The sequence below is a fragment of the Argopecten irradians genome, chromosome 1 (assembly GCF_041381155.1).
Source record: "Argopecten irradians isolate NY chromosome 1, Ai_NY, whole genome shotgun sequence".
Taxonomy (NCBI): Eukaryota; Metazoa; Mollusca; class Bivalvia; order Pectinida; family Pectinidae; genus Argopecten; species Argopecten irradians.
In genome coordinates, this window is record NC_091134.1 from 22,990,789 (window position 1) to 23,008,416 (window position 17,628).

The window sequence follows — 17,628 nt, forward strand, 5'->3', positions numbered from 1 at the left end:
TGAAATAATTACTTTAACAAGCGGTCGAACCGGTTGTTCCGAAACGAAAAAGGCCCTGGTGTTATTTTTTATTATTAATTAATGAATCACTCTTTAGTGTGAAAAAAATGCTTCAAAGGAAGTCCATGTCCGTGTCAGTTCCGAGGAGTATTCGAACGCTCTATTAACATTTTGTTTTTGAAGCAAATTTTAAAGAGACTTGGGGACAAACTATTCAACTAAAGTCTTTACCATCATGATACAAATATGTAGTGGTAAAAATAGGATGTGGTTCAGTCGGTAAAGGTTGTACTTGTACTTGTACTTCAGTGGCGTAGGAAGATGAAACGTCATGGGGGGGGGGGGGGGGGGGGGGGGGGGCAAAGGTCCTCAATATTTTGAAACCCCCCCCCCCCCCCCCACACACACACCTACAGGAGGAGATTAATTCAACTCCCAAACCATATAATATATGCTTGATGTACATTTTTCATATATCACTAAATTTAATCCTTGTACACATTTATAGACAGTGGGGTCGCTAAAAGGAAATTAACGAATACGCAAATTGGCCAAATTAGCGTGTGAGCGTCGAAGGCGCAAGATTTTGGTGTTTTATTAGGGGTCTGAGGGTGACCCCCGGGATGAGTTTTATGTATTTTGATGATTTTGCGATCGCCCGAAAGCATGAGAAATTTGGTGTTTGGGGGGTTCGGGGGTCTCCCCCGGGAAAAAATCACAATTTAGAAAGGCTTAGATGAGTTTTACGATGCATTTTGGTGAATTTGCAAGCGCCCAAAAGGCGCGAGAATTCGGTGTTAGGGGGGTCCGGGTGATCTCCCCCGGGAAAAAAATTACGATTTAGAATGGCTGAGATGAGTTTTACGATAAAGTTTAATGATTATAAAGCGTTCTTAACATGGTAATTTTTCGATTTAAAGCTATCTGCATTTAGAAATGATAATTGTGTCGTCATAACATTATGGAACCCTACTCGATCTGAATATACCGGCTTCACACCATCGGTACATTGTTGTGTAACAGAAAAAAATGAATTAATTGTCTCGCTAAGACATATAAACAAATTGATCTTTTAAGAGACATTTTTTAAATAGTACATAGAATCCCTTGATGGACATTTTTAGTCTAGTTTGTGTGTATTGAATTTTTACAATTTAAGGTTTGACATTATGTGCTTGAACCTTTTAGGAAATGCGCCGCGCAGCGGAAAAAAAATTCTAGATTGAAGTACGAAAAATGTGCAGGAGGACCCTTTTTTCTTTCAAATAAGCTTTTTTAGAAAATTTCAGTCAGCGAAAATGGGGGGGGGGGGGCAAAAAGACATTTTTTTGCCCCCCCCCCGTCCTGGGGAACGGGGGGGCAGTTGCCCCCCCCCCTGTCCCCCCGCTTCCTACGCCCCTGAATATCGAAGCAAGTTAAAAAAAATAGTTGAAGGTAGAAAAGTAGATTCTACTTTAATATGGTTATCGGACATTGGAAAATAATTTTGGTGTAATTTCAGAGTTTTTACTAAATCCATTCACATATAGTCTAGTTTAGTCTATGGAACGACTTCAGCAAAAAAGAAATCTAAACAAGTGTATTTAAAATAAAATTCACCAAAAAGCGCGCCAAATACTTTAATCACTGTCACAGAGACGCTCGAAAATACCAAACGTTTTCATGATAAAGATCAGGAAGCAGACGAACTTTCTAAAATCTGGATTTTTTTGTTTCCGATGGTATTTTTGTTAGATGTATACACATTTGAACCTGGATTATAATTATTGAATATGTTGCAGTAAGTTGCGCTGTGTCAAGAATTCAAGTGATTTGTTCGATGCTGCGTTGTAGATAAGAAAATTACGCAATGGAACACTTTCTTCAGTGTTCAGATGGAGACAACTTGGACAAGCTTATCAAGAAAGTTGGTAAGACTACTGTGCCATTTGATTATAGGCAATGGTAAAATAAAGTATGTGACACGTTCTATTCAAAAGGAATTATATCTAAGAGAGCCACAACAAAATATAATATAACGTTTCTAAACATTTGCCTAGTTCAGTAGTTGGCTTAATGTCAAAAGACTTTAAGTGACTGTGCATGTTATCATGTTATCAGGCATCCTCGAGACTCCAGGGGTTCCGACAACATAATAAATCTCTACACCCCTGGACTATCTCATAGTAAAAATGCAGCTCAGGGGAACAAATCTGAACCAATCACAGATTTTTTTTAAGACTTTGAGAGAGCGACACCCTACTTCAAAGCCACACAGTCAACCAGTGAACCACAATGTGTCGTTATACGGCTCTTTTGATGTATATCACCTGTTCTGTTGCCTCCAATTTTACTATGAGATAGTCCAAGGGTGTAGAGATCGTAAGTGATCGGAACCCCTGGTCCTAGTGGAATATCGAGGATGGTTATCAGGTATACGCATTTCTAAAGGTGATACCGTGGCTTTACAATTTATTGAGGTCACAGGTAGTAAAGTTCTTAGATTAGGGGAAAGTAGTCAAATTTCGGACACCTTAATAGTAAAACCTTTGTATGCTTGAAACCTATCCACATACCCCCATAACTGACGTATGAGCAGAAAGAGAATTTTCTTTTCTTGCATTTATCACTTGAAACTTGACACAAATACTAAATTTGTTTTATACCAGGCCAAAGTAATCAGCAATGTATAGCTGTTCGAATTTCAGACAGGGGTGTTCATAATTCGGACATAGGGTGTTCAAATTTCGGACAGCAATTAAAAACCAATTAAATTAGGATGATTTTCATATAAAACATGTATATTGTTACATAATCATGAATTTCATGTTAGCAAATGTATGTGCATTGAAATAAAAAGTTTGTTGAGTTTGTTTAGTTAATGTAATATATATTTTTTGTAACTTTCATCATATTTACCCAGATTTTGGGCTCAATGTGTAAGTACCCTTAAAGGCTTTAGCTGATAAACATGTTCCCTTGTTTACTTGCACTTTTATTTCTAGGATATAACTGGTTACCCTAGTTACTACTTCTACTTTTTTATTAATTTATAACTAAGGAAAGCTCTGAATTACTAAAATCCATTCAGAACTTTATAAATGTTATGAAAATCGAACAATATTTAAGTATTTATCGATTATTTTGGACTGTTCCAAATAAGGAAATTTTCATATTAGTAATGGGTGTTCAAATTTCGGACACCAAACTTTATATAGGTAAAGTGATGGTTAATTCCCACTGTATTGTTTATTTTTTACTCAAAACAATAAAAGGATGTGTTTAAACAAAAAAAAATTTAAAAAGTTTAATGAACACACTGAATAAGACATGTTTGACATGGAGTTCCATATTGCGTCATTTGACCAGTTCATTTTTGTATATTCAACCGCAGGAAAGGTCGCAGTCACATATTCATATTCAAACTTACCATACAAAATATAATGCTCACACATCTGTTCTTCAATCTAGTTAATTTCCAATTTGAAAGTAAAGCATAGGTCAGTTTCAATGACTTTTTATCAAATATCTGGACTATTTTATGAGTTTTAAAGTATTTTCTAATTACTGTCCGAAATTTGAATCCGTCCGAAATTAAAGTTCTTAGATTACTTTTTTTTTACTATTTTAATAATTATAAAAGAAAATTTTAACATTATTTATATCACTAGCAAAAGTAAAAAACTATAATCCATAGAATTGTATTCGATTTTTTTCCATATCGATCGCTGAATTTAATGTTTTTGTGCCATATGACATGTTTGAATGTATTTATTCCACTAGAATTTGAAAACCAGAATTGTGTACGACTAATACAAAAAGAAAGCCAACAAATAGAAGGTAAGAGTTTCAATGTAAATTGAAACACATTTTCAACTGCAAAGCCTAAATTTTATTGTTTCTAGTCTTTTTTTCCCCGTCTCATCATGTTACCTTATCATTCATTTTGAATAATACTCCACCAGTTTACCTTGTACCATGGCCATAAAGGTGTGTTTTGTTGATTTAAGTACCTGGTACATGTGTGTATGTTTATTTGGCAAATTTCATCGCTGTATCATTCTTTATCATTTATGATTTACTTGGACTTTTGAAATATTTTTTGTCATCATCAACATTTTTTAACAGCACTGCAAAAAGAAATATCCGATGGAAAGTCTAAGATCAAACAATTAGAAGAAAAAATATCACATGTGGATGAAGACATTAAACAGGGTCAACGACAGTACACATATAATCGTGATAACTGTGAAAGGTAACACAAATCCTAGAAAATATTTTACTTTATCAAAAGAAAAAGTAAACGGAAGCAACATCTTAATACCCATAGAAATTAAAGTAGGTATTGAAATATAATAAGCATATATAAAATTCTTTAGAAGATTTGCTCTTTTGATTCATTTTCAATTTAATCAATTAACTCCTTCATTTTAAAACTCTAGGTTTTCATTTTCATTTTGGGATAGATTTAGCCTGTCAGAAGATATCCCAAGTCACCATTTAACATCATATCTCTATGAAACCTATTAATATTGGTTCTTTCCTTATTTTTCTGATGCATACTTACATAAGGTAATCAAAACATACTGTTTCTAGTTTAAAGAAAACCTTGGTTGTGTTGAAAGAACATGATGCAGCTCTAGACAGACAGGTTGCAGCCTCGGAAGACTCCGTGGAACAGGAGAGGTACAATAGAGTATAGTAATCAATTGAATTAACCATTAAATCTGTTAACATTTTTGTCATTGTATTCTACAAAACTCATAGCCAGGATATGATTAAGAAATCTTGTGTTAAAAGCAAAATTATTATGTGCATTATGAAAAAAAAATCTAAAAATTGTATATTTTAATGTATGATTAGAATAAAATAGTCTTTCTTGATGTTTTAATAAATCTTTTTCTGAGTCTTGTGAATCACAGATGACTGCTGATTAGCCAGACATTAAGGTTAAATATGTCAGATTTATTATCTGTCTGTGGAAATGACAAAATGGAACATCCCCCACTTTGCAATCTATATATATTAGATTGTTAGACATTTCATTCAGCCAGATAAACTTTCATCTTCATTTTTTATATTTTCTAATCATCAAGAAATAGGCGCAAAGAAATCCTTCAGCATTACAATGCTGTTTGGGAAGACTACCAAGGCAAATACAAAATGTTTCCACTGGCACTTGCTCTGGAGGAAAAGCTAAGTTGTGTTTCATCTTTGGAAAAAAATCTCCAAGAAATGGAAGCCAAAATAAAACAATTGCACATTCAGATCAATGAAACAAACGGTAAAACTTCATATTATTTAGTTTATGGCCAGTTTTCCATATCAACTAAAACTCTGCTTAGATATTTTCATGAAATGATGAAAACGCCATAATAAGAGGATATCTAAACCTCTGAAGTGATAGATGCATGCATAATCCCAGCTTGAATTTACCCCATTATCCTCAGAAAAAACTATACATAGGATCAATTTATATTTTTTAAAGGGACAATTCAATCTAAGAGTTCATTAAAATTTGCACATATTTTGGAAACAAACCAGTTCTAATAGAAATTAAATTAGTTGGTTTTACTGTGATGTGCCAGAAAAGCCCACTGTAGTGAAATGTATGTGAAATGTTCAAACTCGCTTACTGTCAACCATTACACAAAGTGGTCGGATGTCTTGTATGCCGAACCCTGGCCCTTGACAGTGTAGAAAAGAACATTTAGCTAGAACTACTTAAATCACTCTTACAGTAGTATGATTACCATATTAGATGCATGTTCTTGTCTAAAAACAATTTCATTGACTCCTTAGTGGTTATGTATTGCATTTGTTTAACGAGCATGACTTTGGCTTGGGTATGGGTACAGCGTACATGTTGTACCTGCTTAATATGTATTGATCATTTCAAAGGTATCAATCAAAATTCTTAACAATGTAGTGAAATTTGTCAATATTTCTAATTATATGTTTCAACAGGAATGTAGAACAATGCATTTATGTCCTATTTTGCTTCGTGGTTATGTAACAGAATTAGCCTCACTGAATTGTTTCTTTCAGAGAATTAAAGCTGTGACAGATTGTTACATTTACATGCGCATTTTTTCAGAATCAGAAGATGATGAACTCAAAGACATAAACAGAATTATTGTGAAAATGTATCCTTTGCTTTCTTACCTGCTTAATCTACTGTTATCATCAAAGATGTTATATATGATCAGGTTTAAATGTAGAAGTACATGATATTTCTTTTTTCTTTTTTTTTTTTTTAGTACATGTATAAATTCTCTTGAAATAGTCAAGACTAAGCTGCTGTAACTCTATACTGTGTTGATCTGTGAAACAGAATATCCACTTAGTATTTGGAAGTCCTGGGTTCGAATCCGGTTTGGCTGCTACATTTTCTCCTCTCTTGTTACATTTTCTAGTCTGATGTTTTTGAATCCAAGATGGAAATGGTTGATTGTTTATTGATTTTCCACATTGCTTTAATAAGGGAAAATGAGCCTTCCACCATCCTTAACTTTTTCCAGAGCAACAACAAAGTTGTCAACTGAATCAATATATTTTAAAATCAAACAGAAGATTGAGATTAGGAGACAAATACAGGATCAGATCAAACAGGTAAAAGTATCTCCAAAAATCTGATGTAGCATATGTAATATCCCTTTATGCCTGTTAAAATTGATGTCTTAAACCTTCTGAGCAAATTCAGGGTGATTTGGATATCTGTATCTACTCCAAGATTTAAGATTTTCTTAACTGTACATGTAACATTATTTTCTCTAATTTTACACTACATAGCATCAATATATTTTGAAGTTCATGAGTTCTTTAGTTGGAAAGATACGCTATTTAATCATTGGGTGGAATGTTCTTAATTTGGAATCACATGTACATATAGATAACAAAGTCTAAGAAATCTCTCAATCTAGGACAGGTTTTGGTGAATTCCATAATCAAATAAAGTTGTCATTCAATTATTTTCAATTATTAAGATTATTACAAAATCTGTTTGATGTTGAAAAGGAAAAGACCAAACAAGACCAGGCAGCAGAGAGTGCTAGAGAGAAAGACTGTGCTTCTGAAGTTGCCATGCAGAAGCCATCACTTGAGGGTCATGCTGAGCCTAATGTGAACCAAGAACATGTTGCACCTAATGCGATTCAGGAAACTGTTCAAACAAGTGTTTCAGAGCATACTCAGCCAAACTTGAGCCCAGAGCCAAATATTGAGTCTGGTTCAGTTGGTTTTCAGCCACATTTAAGCCAAGAACAGACAGAGACTGGGATGGATGTAGAGGAAGATGATAGAGGCTCTGTTTTAGTAAGGTAGTTTCTTCATGATATATTTTGCAAGAATGGGTATTGAAAATTAGCATAGCTATTAAATAAATATCAAAGCACATTATATTACTGACAGCAAGATTTCAAGATTAATAGCAAAATCAATTACATGTATTTGAAAATTGTTCTTGAACGGACAGAGACACTTTTATCGTAATCTAAGGATAAAAAAAACCATTTGTATCAAATATTTCCTCTTTCATTTTCCCAGTATGTATAGTGAAAAACAAGATGATATAGATAAAAAGCAGAACTTGCAGACCAATGTGAAGCCTACACTACAGCCGACAACATGTCACCCATTAGTGACGCTCCCACAACATCTGTCTTCCTCAAAGTCACCGCAGAGTCAGCCTTGTCTAATGCAGCGACAACCTCAACCGATAACTAGCCAAAGGGTAAGGCTATTGGTATACATATAGACAGATACAAGTATTTTACCATGGCAGGTAATGATGGTAGAGCAAAGCTATAGATTGTGGAGAAAAAAAACCAACCGATTGTCGGCTATAACAGTATAAATTCTTTGAATGTATAAACAATCATCAATAGTACAGGAATATTCCCTACATAAATGTACAAGAAAGTAAGATTCCTTGCTACCATGGTTTGTTCCAAAAGAAAAGTGAATCATGTAAAGAAAGCATTGATAATTAAAATTTAAGAAAAATATTGATTGAAATTACAGGTCAGAAGGTAAGATATCTTCATATTGTGTTTTTAAATACATTTAATGTTCATTTTTGCATGTATAATGATATACATGTTTAAACTTTTCCTGCAGAATCAACAATCACAAGAATCACAACAGGAGCATTGCCCATCTGAACAGGAACTACACCAGAGGCAACAGCAGATACCAAAACAGTCCCAACAGCAGATACAGCATCAACAACTAACTCATTCAAGACAATTTCAACAACTACCTCAGGTTCAACGACTACAACAATCAGCCCGGGTACGACAATCACAACCTCAGCTACAGCAATCTCAACAGCCAACTCATGTACGTCAAGCTCAAGAACCACCTCAACTACAGCAGATCCAGCAGTCAACACATATGAGACAACTTCAACAACCATCCAGGGTTCAACAACTTCACCAACCCTCTCAGATTCAACATCAACAACAACTTCAGCAACCGATGCAGGCTAGACCACCTCAGCTACAGCAATTTCAACAACCAACACAAATAAGACAACATCCAAATCAAGTACGACAACCTGTACCACCAACTCAGCAACAGCCATCTCAGATTCAACAACCTGAGCAGTTACCTCAGATTCAACAATATCAACAACAGCTACCTCAATTACCAAAACAGACCCAACAGCAAATGCAACAAGGATTAAGAGAACTTCATCATGACCAACAGCAGCAACAGATGCGCCAGCATCAACAACTACCTCAAAAGCAACCCCAACAACAGTCACAACAACAGTCTCAGCTGGAGCTCCAACAGTTACAAAAGCAGCAGCAGTTTCAACGAATACAACAACAGCAGCAGAATCAAATACCTGCAACAATTGCTCCAAGCAGCAGGCCTATATCAGTTCCAAAAACTCACACATTAGATCAAATGTCAGCTCCAAGAACTTCAAGCATCAGTCAAATGTCTGCCCCTCGTACTCCAAATTTAAATCAAATGTCAGCACCAAAATCCTCAAGCATCAATCAAATGTCTGCCCCTCGTACTCCAAATTTAAATCAAATGTCAGCACCAAGAACATCAAGCACCAACCAAATGCCTGCTCTTAGGACGCCAACCTTGATTCCAGTATCAGCTCAAAGCGCTCTTAATAGCATCCAAATGATAGCACCACTGACACCAAATTCTGATAAAATGTCAACCCCAGGAACTCAATTGTCATCTCCAAACTTCAGACAGATATCATCATCACAAAGAACGTCTCCTCAGACCTCAACAGCAGAGAATGTCTCAACCTCTTCACAAAGTAAAGTATACATAGGCTCCTCTTCTCGATGATGTTCTGGTACATTTCTTATTTTCCTATTCCATATCCTTTCTATACAGCTGGTATACTGGTGCTTGTGTCTTTTACCAGTCTTCAACTTTTCCAATTTTTAAGTAACCTTACCACAGGTCATGGTGACCTATTTTGATAGTTTTTTGTCCATCGTCGTGCGTTGTGCGTTAACATTTCTTTGTGAACGTGATAACTTGAGTAAATATAAACCGAGCTGAATGAAACTTTGTATGTAGACTAACATTAGAAATATCTCAGACGAGTTAAAAAAATCAGCATGATTCAACAATTATTTACTGAGTTATTATCCTTTGCACTAATAACTATTATTGGACCTTGTGAACGCGATAAATTGAGTAAATATAAACCAAGCTTAATAAAAATTTGTATGTAGACTAACATTTAGAATATCTCAGACGACTTTGAAAAACAGCTTGATTCAATGAACAGTTATTTATGGAGTTATTGCCCTTTGCACTAATGATTATTATTGGACCTTGTGAACACGATAACTTGAGTAAATATAATCTGAGCTTAATGAAACTTTGTATGTAGACTAACATTTGAAATATCTCAAACTACTTCGAAAAACAGCCTGATTTAAAGAACAGTTATTTATGGAGTTATTACCCTTTGCACTAATAATTATTATTGGACCTTGTGAATACGATAACTTGAGTAAATATAATCTGAGCTTAATGAAACTTTGTATGTAGACTAACATTTGAAATATCTCAAACTACTTCGAAAAACAGCTTGATTCAATGAACAGTTATTTATGGAGTTATTGCCCTTTACACTAATAATTATTATTGGACCTTGTGAATGTTATAACTTGAGTTAATATAAACTGAGCTTAATGAAACTTTGTATGTAGACTAATACTGGAAATATCTCAGAAGAGTTCGAAAAACAGCTTAATTCGACAGTAATTTACGGAGATATTGCCCTTTGCACTTGTAATTATTGTTGGACCTTGTGAATGTGAAAACTTCAGTAAATATGAACCAACCTTATTGAAACTTTGTATTGAAACTAGCATTGGAAAGATCAAGGACGATTTTGAAAATCAAATTGATTTGACGGTAATTTACGGAGTTATTGCCCTGTGCACTAATGATTATTATTGGACCCTGTGAACACGATAACTTGAGTAAATATAAACTGTGCTTAATGAAACTTTCTATGTAGAGCTATTAGATCTATTTTCCTAATTCGTGAACAAAAGACATTTGTTGGCTGGTAAATGACATAACTAATTTGTATCAAATATCAGGTGACCATTAAGGCCCAACGGCCTCTTGTCTGATCAAAATTAATGATTTATTCATCAAAATTAATGATTCTATTCCTTTATCGATCAAGCATTGTTAACTATCTCTCTTCTGTTCTATCTCTCATTTCCACCACGTCGACAAGATAAAATTTCGGCCTAAATAATTTCAGAAAATGATATATATGCATTATCACTTAAATATTCACTTCAATTAATATATATATAAACATGTAAACTTATTTGAAAATTTGTAATAACCTCATTTGCAGATGATACCGTGTCCTGTTCTCCTCAAACACCTCAATCACGGCTTCGCCCTGAAACACCACCTGCATCGAAGATGGGTGAGTTATTTCTAATACAAATACATGTACCATTATTCTCTTTAATGAAAAACAAAAAGTGACAAAATGGGGACGAGATTTTGATTTCATGAATTTAACAATCTCAATGCACTGTGAACAAATAACTCAAACACTTGGAACCTAAGGATTTATTGACCGAACCAAGAGAACATAGCAAAGATAGAATAACAAACTAGCAACACAATATGTATTTGGTACCTGGAAATGATTCATACAGCTAACAGCAGATTATCACTGTAACATATGTCACGAGTGCAAAACTGTTGACAAAAAATTGGAGACAAAGCAAGTCAAAATATGCAACAAATAATGATGTAAAGAAAATTCTTTCAAGAGACCTGAAAGTAAAATCCATCCATCAATTTTACGGTTTTTAATTTACTAGTATTGTCATTGTGTCGCCTGCAACGTAAGTGCGACACATAGGTATCACTATGTCGGCGTCTGTGTCGGCTTTGGCGGCGTCCGGAAAATGTATTTATTGCGGCGTCCGGAAAATGTATTTATTGTCTCAACCTAACTTGCATATGTTGCTTTATATCCATGAGATCTCTGATGGGTTCAATATTGGTCAGAATCCGTCAAATTTGCGAGAGTTACGGGACTTTAAAATCGTCAAAACAGATAAATCCATAGTTTCGGCTTGACAAATTTGCGAGAGTTACGGGACTTTAAAATCGTCAAAACAGATAAATCCATAGTTTCGGCTTGACAACTTTAGTATTTATTTTCTGGTTTCAACCAAATTTGATATATTGCTTTATATAAATGAGATCTCGGGATGATTTAATACTGGTCAAAATCCGTTTATATGTATAAGAGTTTAAAATCGTTAAAACAAGACAATTTCTTAGATTCCGTTCAATAACTTTTGTATTTATTATCCGATTTCAACCAAATTATGTATATTGCTTTATATCAATGAGATGCCAGATGGGTATGGTACTGGTCAAAATCTGTCGATATTTGTAAGAGTTACAGGACTTGATAACTTCCCTAAGTTATTAACAATATTTTCAACTCTAAATAAATATTTTTGTGATGTTTTAAACTGCTGTGCAGGAGACACATCCACCTCCGTGGAATTCTTGTTTTACATAAAAATCATGAATGCAAGTTTTAAGGAATAGGTTGTAGAGTAGTTGCTCCTACAAGTGTCCACGATTCTTGCCAGGTTATGAGGGAATGGATACAAGTCCTTTTGATTTTGAGAAACATCAACAAAAAGTCAAGCTCCTGTCTAAGTCTCCTGGACCACTGCCATTTTCCTCACGCTCGATGTTCACGGAAAAACAGGTAAAACTATGTTTAGTATATTAACAAATGAAGATGATATTAAGACAATAATAATGTATGTTTTAACAATTGATATTGAAAGCTTAAATTTTGTTACATAATAAAAAAAAAATTAATAATAGTAATAAGAGTTGTACTAGTAAGCCCAATGATCTTGGTAAATTAGTCTTGTTCCTTGATATTACAGAAGCATTGTACTGTGTAATTCCGTTTCCATGTTCCCATCTGTTAAAAATCATCCATCCGTTTTCCTAGAGCTTATTATGTTGATGCTACACACACACAAATTATCCAGCATTCATTCAAATTTTCAAATTTTACCCCAAAATCTGCAACAGTCCCTGTCTATCAGATGTACAATATCATTTGAAAAATAATGCTACATCTATTATTGGTCACTGAGTATTACATATTTTATTTGTGTCACTTTGGAGTTAATTTAAAGGAAAAGTTAATGAATAATTTGTTGACAATATACCATGTTTTACGCTATACTAGCATTAGGAGTTAAGAAAATTTGAAAACATGATTTAGATGTCCCTTATATAAATTATTGATGGCACGCAAGTTTTCCATTGTATTTTACAGGATGATGGTCAAGACAGCATGGGAAGTTTCCTTAATCCTTTCATGGGAGAGGTAAGAAACATAACTACAATGTATGTTGATTTGCAGCATAAAGTTTCTGTCTGGAACCTAAACATTGTTACAACCCACATTGAAAAAAATGCATTTTTAAGATATGGTGCAGATTCAATGCACTATGAAAAATAATTTATATCATTTTGCGTTTTAGTATAGATAAACGCACTTTGAAAAAAAAGGTGTTCCATGTATGAAACAAAATACTGTGTAAAAATTAGAAACATTTAATACTAAACATAGATGATATTTTTACAAATTTCTTTTATGCTTCAGATTTATGAGTTCCTGCCATAGGAATAAAATATTAAAATTATAGTTATCTTTATCTTTTAATCAAATTATCTTTAAATCATAAGTAAAAAATATTTATTAATTAATATATGTTTTCAAATCTGTTGAGGTCAATGTTGTGATATCACCCTAAGGACTGAGGGCGTAGCCTCAGCTCATTATTAAAGATCTACCATGCGGTTTACACCATATAGAACGAATCAAAGGTCTTTTATCTTTACATTAGATTTAATTTTATTTTTCCTTTTTTATTGGTCAAGAAATCTTTGATGTGCTTTTTAAATGGAAAATTATGTCGATTGGACATCACCCTAATGAACGCACTTTTGGGCAGTGGAATTCATAAGCGCCATATCAACCTGGTTGCAACGTTACAGTATTACATATTTAAATCTCTATTGGGTGATATGCTATATATTGACCTTCTCGTGACAATTACATATTAGCCTATCACAACAGAGGAAAATCAGAGTATATTACATATCTGAAAACAGACAATGCAATGCCGGTAAGATTCTATCTTATTGTGTTTCAAAGACAATTTTGAAAATTCTGAAGTTATCGCCTAAATTTTTTTTTTAAAATTCGCGTTTTTGCTACTGATTCACTTTTTTTTATTTTCTCATAAGTTGTTCTAGTTAAAAATGATCTGTCAAACATATAGATATGGTGGCATGTATATGCCATCACATAGCGAGATATTCACATAATTAAGACGCTTTAGCTAGAAAGTAAATCGACTCGGAGAAATAATTGTGTCTAGATAATAAATGTTATGTTTCGTTTTCATTAAATTATCTTGACTTTAACCACACTTTGTTCACAATTGCCATTTTGCGAACGTGTTGAAAAAAATGATGACTTATTCCACTTGGAAATGTTGAAGATTTCCATCGGAAAACCTATTAACGGTAGAATGGCTCAAACATTATTATCTCGCCAAGTCGACTTATTATCCCGTCAAGTCAATGGTTATGCGTATTGTGCACATTAAAGAAACCTGTAATAAAGCAGAATTACCAGTAAGTGTCATAGCATTTATGTTTGATTGTAAAGAACACTTATTTTTTGTGTATATAGATACATCATTGTTTTGTTATTATTTTAACTAGAAGTAGTTGTTCAAGGGATTATACTTTAAAGTGAATCGTGTATTATATGAAGACATGTATTATTTGAATACAGATATGAATATCCAAACGTTTTCCAAATAAATAAAAAAGGATGATGACATCTTTATCATGAGGTATAGGTTATTGGATGTGTTTGAAAATTCTAAATAATAAAAAAGCTAAAAGTTATAATGATTAATATGTTTATTATAGAACATATAAGTTCATATATACCTCTGTTGTAATGAAAGCTATATACATGTTTATATCAATAGATTAAATCTGAAATCATTATGCAACTACATAGCAATATACATATTTAAAGGGATAAGGACTTATTTTCACAACGACTTATAAAAACGCAGTTTGAAAAAAGTTATGTGCCTTCTAAACCCACTTTTAAAAATTATTTTAAAGTGCGTTAAATCTGGTGCTCGTCAACGCAGCTTGAAATAATTTTTCAAAGTGCGCTATTTTTTCAAAGTGGGTTGTAACAGAGAATTCTTGTTTTATTCTAAAAAAAACTTGTACTATTTACCAACACAATAATGGCAGTTGCTGTCAGCGATAACTTTGAATGGGGTAATCTTGACATCAGGTTTGTGAAGAAAAGTATTTTTTTCAGACTTCAAACTTTTTTGGAGAAGGAGGTTCTGGTGGTTTTGGGACTGGGCAACCTATGTCTTTGTTTGGAAATGACAAGCCAGGCAACCTTTTCAGCAATGGAGGATCAGATTCTTTAGGTAAGGTTATATGTTCATCAACAATCAAAATACACTCCCCACATAATAATACCGGTCTGATCAGCAACCATCAAATGAAATCACCTCATAACTATACAATACAAGGTTATCTGGTCAGCAACAATCGAACGAAATCACAGCATAACTACAAAATACAAGGTTCTCTAGTCAGCAACCATCAGACGAAATCACCGCATAACTAGACAATACAAAGTTATCTGGTCAACAACCATTAAAAGAAATCACCTCATAACTAGACAATATAAGGTAATCTGGTCATTAACCATCAAAAGAAATCACCTCAAAACTAGACAAAACAAGTTTATCTGCTCAGCATCCATCAAACGAAATCACCTCAAAACTAGACAATACAAGGTTATCTAGTCAGCATCCATCAAAAGAAATCACCTCATAACTAGACAATACAAGGTTATCTGGTCAGCAACCATCAAACGAAATCACCTCATAACTAGACAATACAAGGTTATCTGGTCAGCAACCATCAAACGAAATCACCTCATAACTAGACAATACAAGGTTATCTAGTCAGCATCCATCAAACGAAATCACCTCAAAACTAGACAATACAAGGTTATCTAGTCAGCATCCATCAAAAGAAATCACCTCATAACTAGACAATACAAGGTTATCTGGTCAGCAACCATCAAACGAAATCACCTCATAACTACAAAATACAAGGTATCTGGTCAGCAACCATCAAACGAAATCACCTCATAACTAGACAAAACAAGGTTATCTAGTCAGCATCCATCAAACGAAATCACCTCATAACTAGACAATACAAGGTTATCTGGTCAGCAACCATCAAACGAAATCACCTCATAACTAGACAAAACAAGATTATCTGGTCAGCAACCATAAAAAAATCACTACCTCCCTAGACAACAATACAAGAATATGATCATTGCAATCAATGTCCGTTTGGTTTAGTTTGTTCTGTTCGTGTCACTTCTAGTGATCATTTTAAGTAAATTTCTGGTATTAAACTTTAATGTATTAGTAGAGTAAAATATCTAAGCATAAAAACGCGAGTATGCTTCTGTTTTCATCAGGTTCCGAAAATCAATCCTCTCGTGGAGGAGACAGCCTTATGACATTGTTCGGGGGTGGTGATCAGACTTCTCCCAGTCTAGAAAGCAAGGAACAGGAGACGAGTTTCTCCTTCAACTTTGGAACAGACAAGGGTGGCGATACTCTCATGTCTCTGTTCGGGGGAGGATCAGACAGTCAAAACAGCGGCAACGCAAAGGATTCAGGTTTCTCCATGAATTTTGGTGGTGGATCCAGCACCCCTGCCAATTCGCGAAGTTTTAGCTTATTCTAAACGTAACCTTTTGAAACCAACGGTAAATGTTTGTAAATGTATCAATATAATTATATTAATTGATAGTAAAAATATAGATAATGTATTGTAGAGAAAATTTGATGTCTTTTATATTCATCTTCAGTGTTTACATTGTTATTTGAAATTTTTGTTAACTTATTGAATTTTGTCAGTTACATTTATTTTGGATGGTGAAATAAAGGGATAGAGTTATTGGTTTTTTTCCCCATTTTTTATATGTTTATAAAAACAATATTGCTGTACGCAAGCAGTGAATGAAAACAAATTACCTTGCTATTTTGTAAATAAATTTGTATTCTAAGATTATTTATATTTTACATATAAAACTCCATTTATTTACATGAAGAGTAATGTAACACGATTTCTTTGTTGATGACAAATGACTTTGAGCAAAAGGATATCTTGACCTGATTGTGAACATTTTCTTAAAAGGGGCATACTGTAAAATGCAATCAATTGTGGAAGAACTGTTGAAGTGTTAGCTGCTTGCATGCTTTGGATGAAAGTATTATCCACTGGTATTTGATAACTCCTAAAGTTACCGAAGAAAATGGAAACTATTCATATAAAACATTGGCAACTGCTATAATAGCCGATACAGATCTAGGTATTGCCGAACAGATTACCAATGGAGCACAGCTACCATTTAATGTGTTCCTGGTGATGAAAGGAAACGATGAGCAGCGCGATTCTTCATTAGCAGCTCCCTCTTATGTAAGATATCCTTACGGATATTTGTTTTAAGGTAGCAGACCAGAGAAGAACAGCCTGGCCACGGTCTATATTTTCATTAAGTGGGGAGCCCCTGTTTTGAGCCATGCATAAAAAAATTAAAAATCAAATATATTCTGAAATATATTCTGAAATTGGTACATCCAATTAGGAGGATTTGATTTAAGTTTCATTTTTTTCAAAAATAAACATAACAAAAATTAGATTACAATTCTGGGTTCCTCTGGAAGTGCGTCTTGACCGGAAATGCTAGCTTTACTTGAAGGAAAATCCATGGCGTGGGTGTCGGAAAAATATTGAAAAATCCACACAATCGACCTATGAAATAAATTAGCTTATTTTGCCATTGTGATAGAAGTGCTCAATTTAAGGGAGGTCTTAAATAAAAGAAAAAAATAAATTGAGTACAATTTTCTGCAATTTTGGGCTAAAAATCTTTATATTTTGCAATTTTTCAGGTATTTTTTTGTTGTTACCATGGCATTCACATGCATGAATAAG

The 17,628-nt window shown here is 33.8% G+C and overlaps 1 protein-coding gene across 1 annotated transcript; it reads left to right on the plus strand.

The window, feature by feature from the left end:
• The first annotated feature begins 1,669 nt into the window (after nt 1–1,669).
• Nucleotides 1,670–16,588, plus strand: LOC138321231 (uncharacterized). Its single transcript, XM_069264747.1, has 15 exons — nt 1,670–1,910; nt 3,763–3,819; nt 4,108–4,234; nt 4,576–4,665; nt 5,076–5,263; nt 6,077–6,125; nt 6,501–6,591; nt 6,997–7,298; nt 7,525–7,711; nt 8,098–9,268; nt 10,847–10,921; nt 12,117–12,238; nt 12,827–12,877; nt 14,912–15,029; nt 16,103–16,588. The coding sequence occupies exons 1-15, from the start codon at nt 1,850–1,852 to the stop codon at nt 16,372–16,374; spliced, it is 2,961 nt and encodes a 986-aa protein (XP_069120848.1). The 5' UTR covers nt 1,670–1,849; the 3' UTR covers nt 16,375–16,588.
• Nucleotides 16,589–17,628: the final 1,040 nt, after the last annotated feature.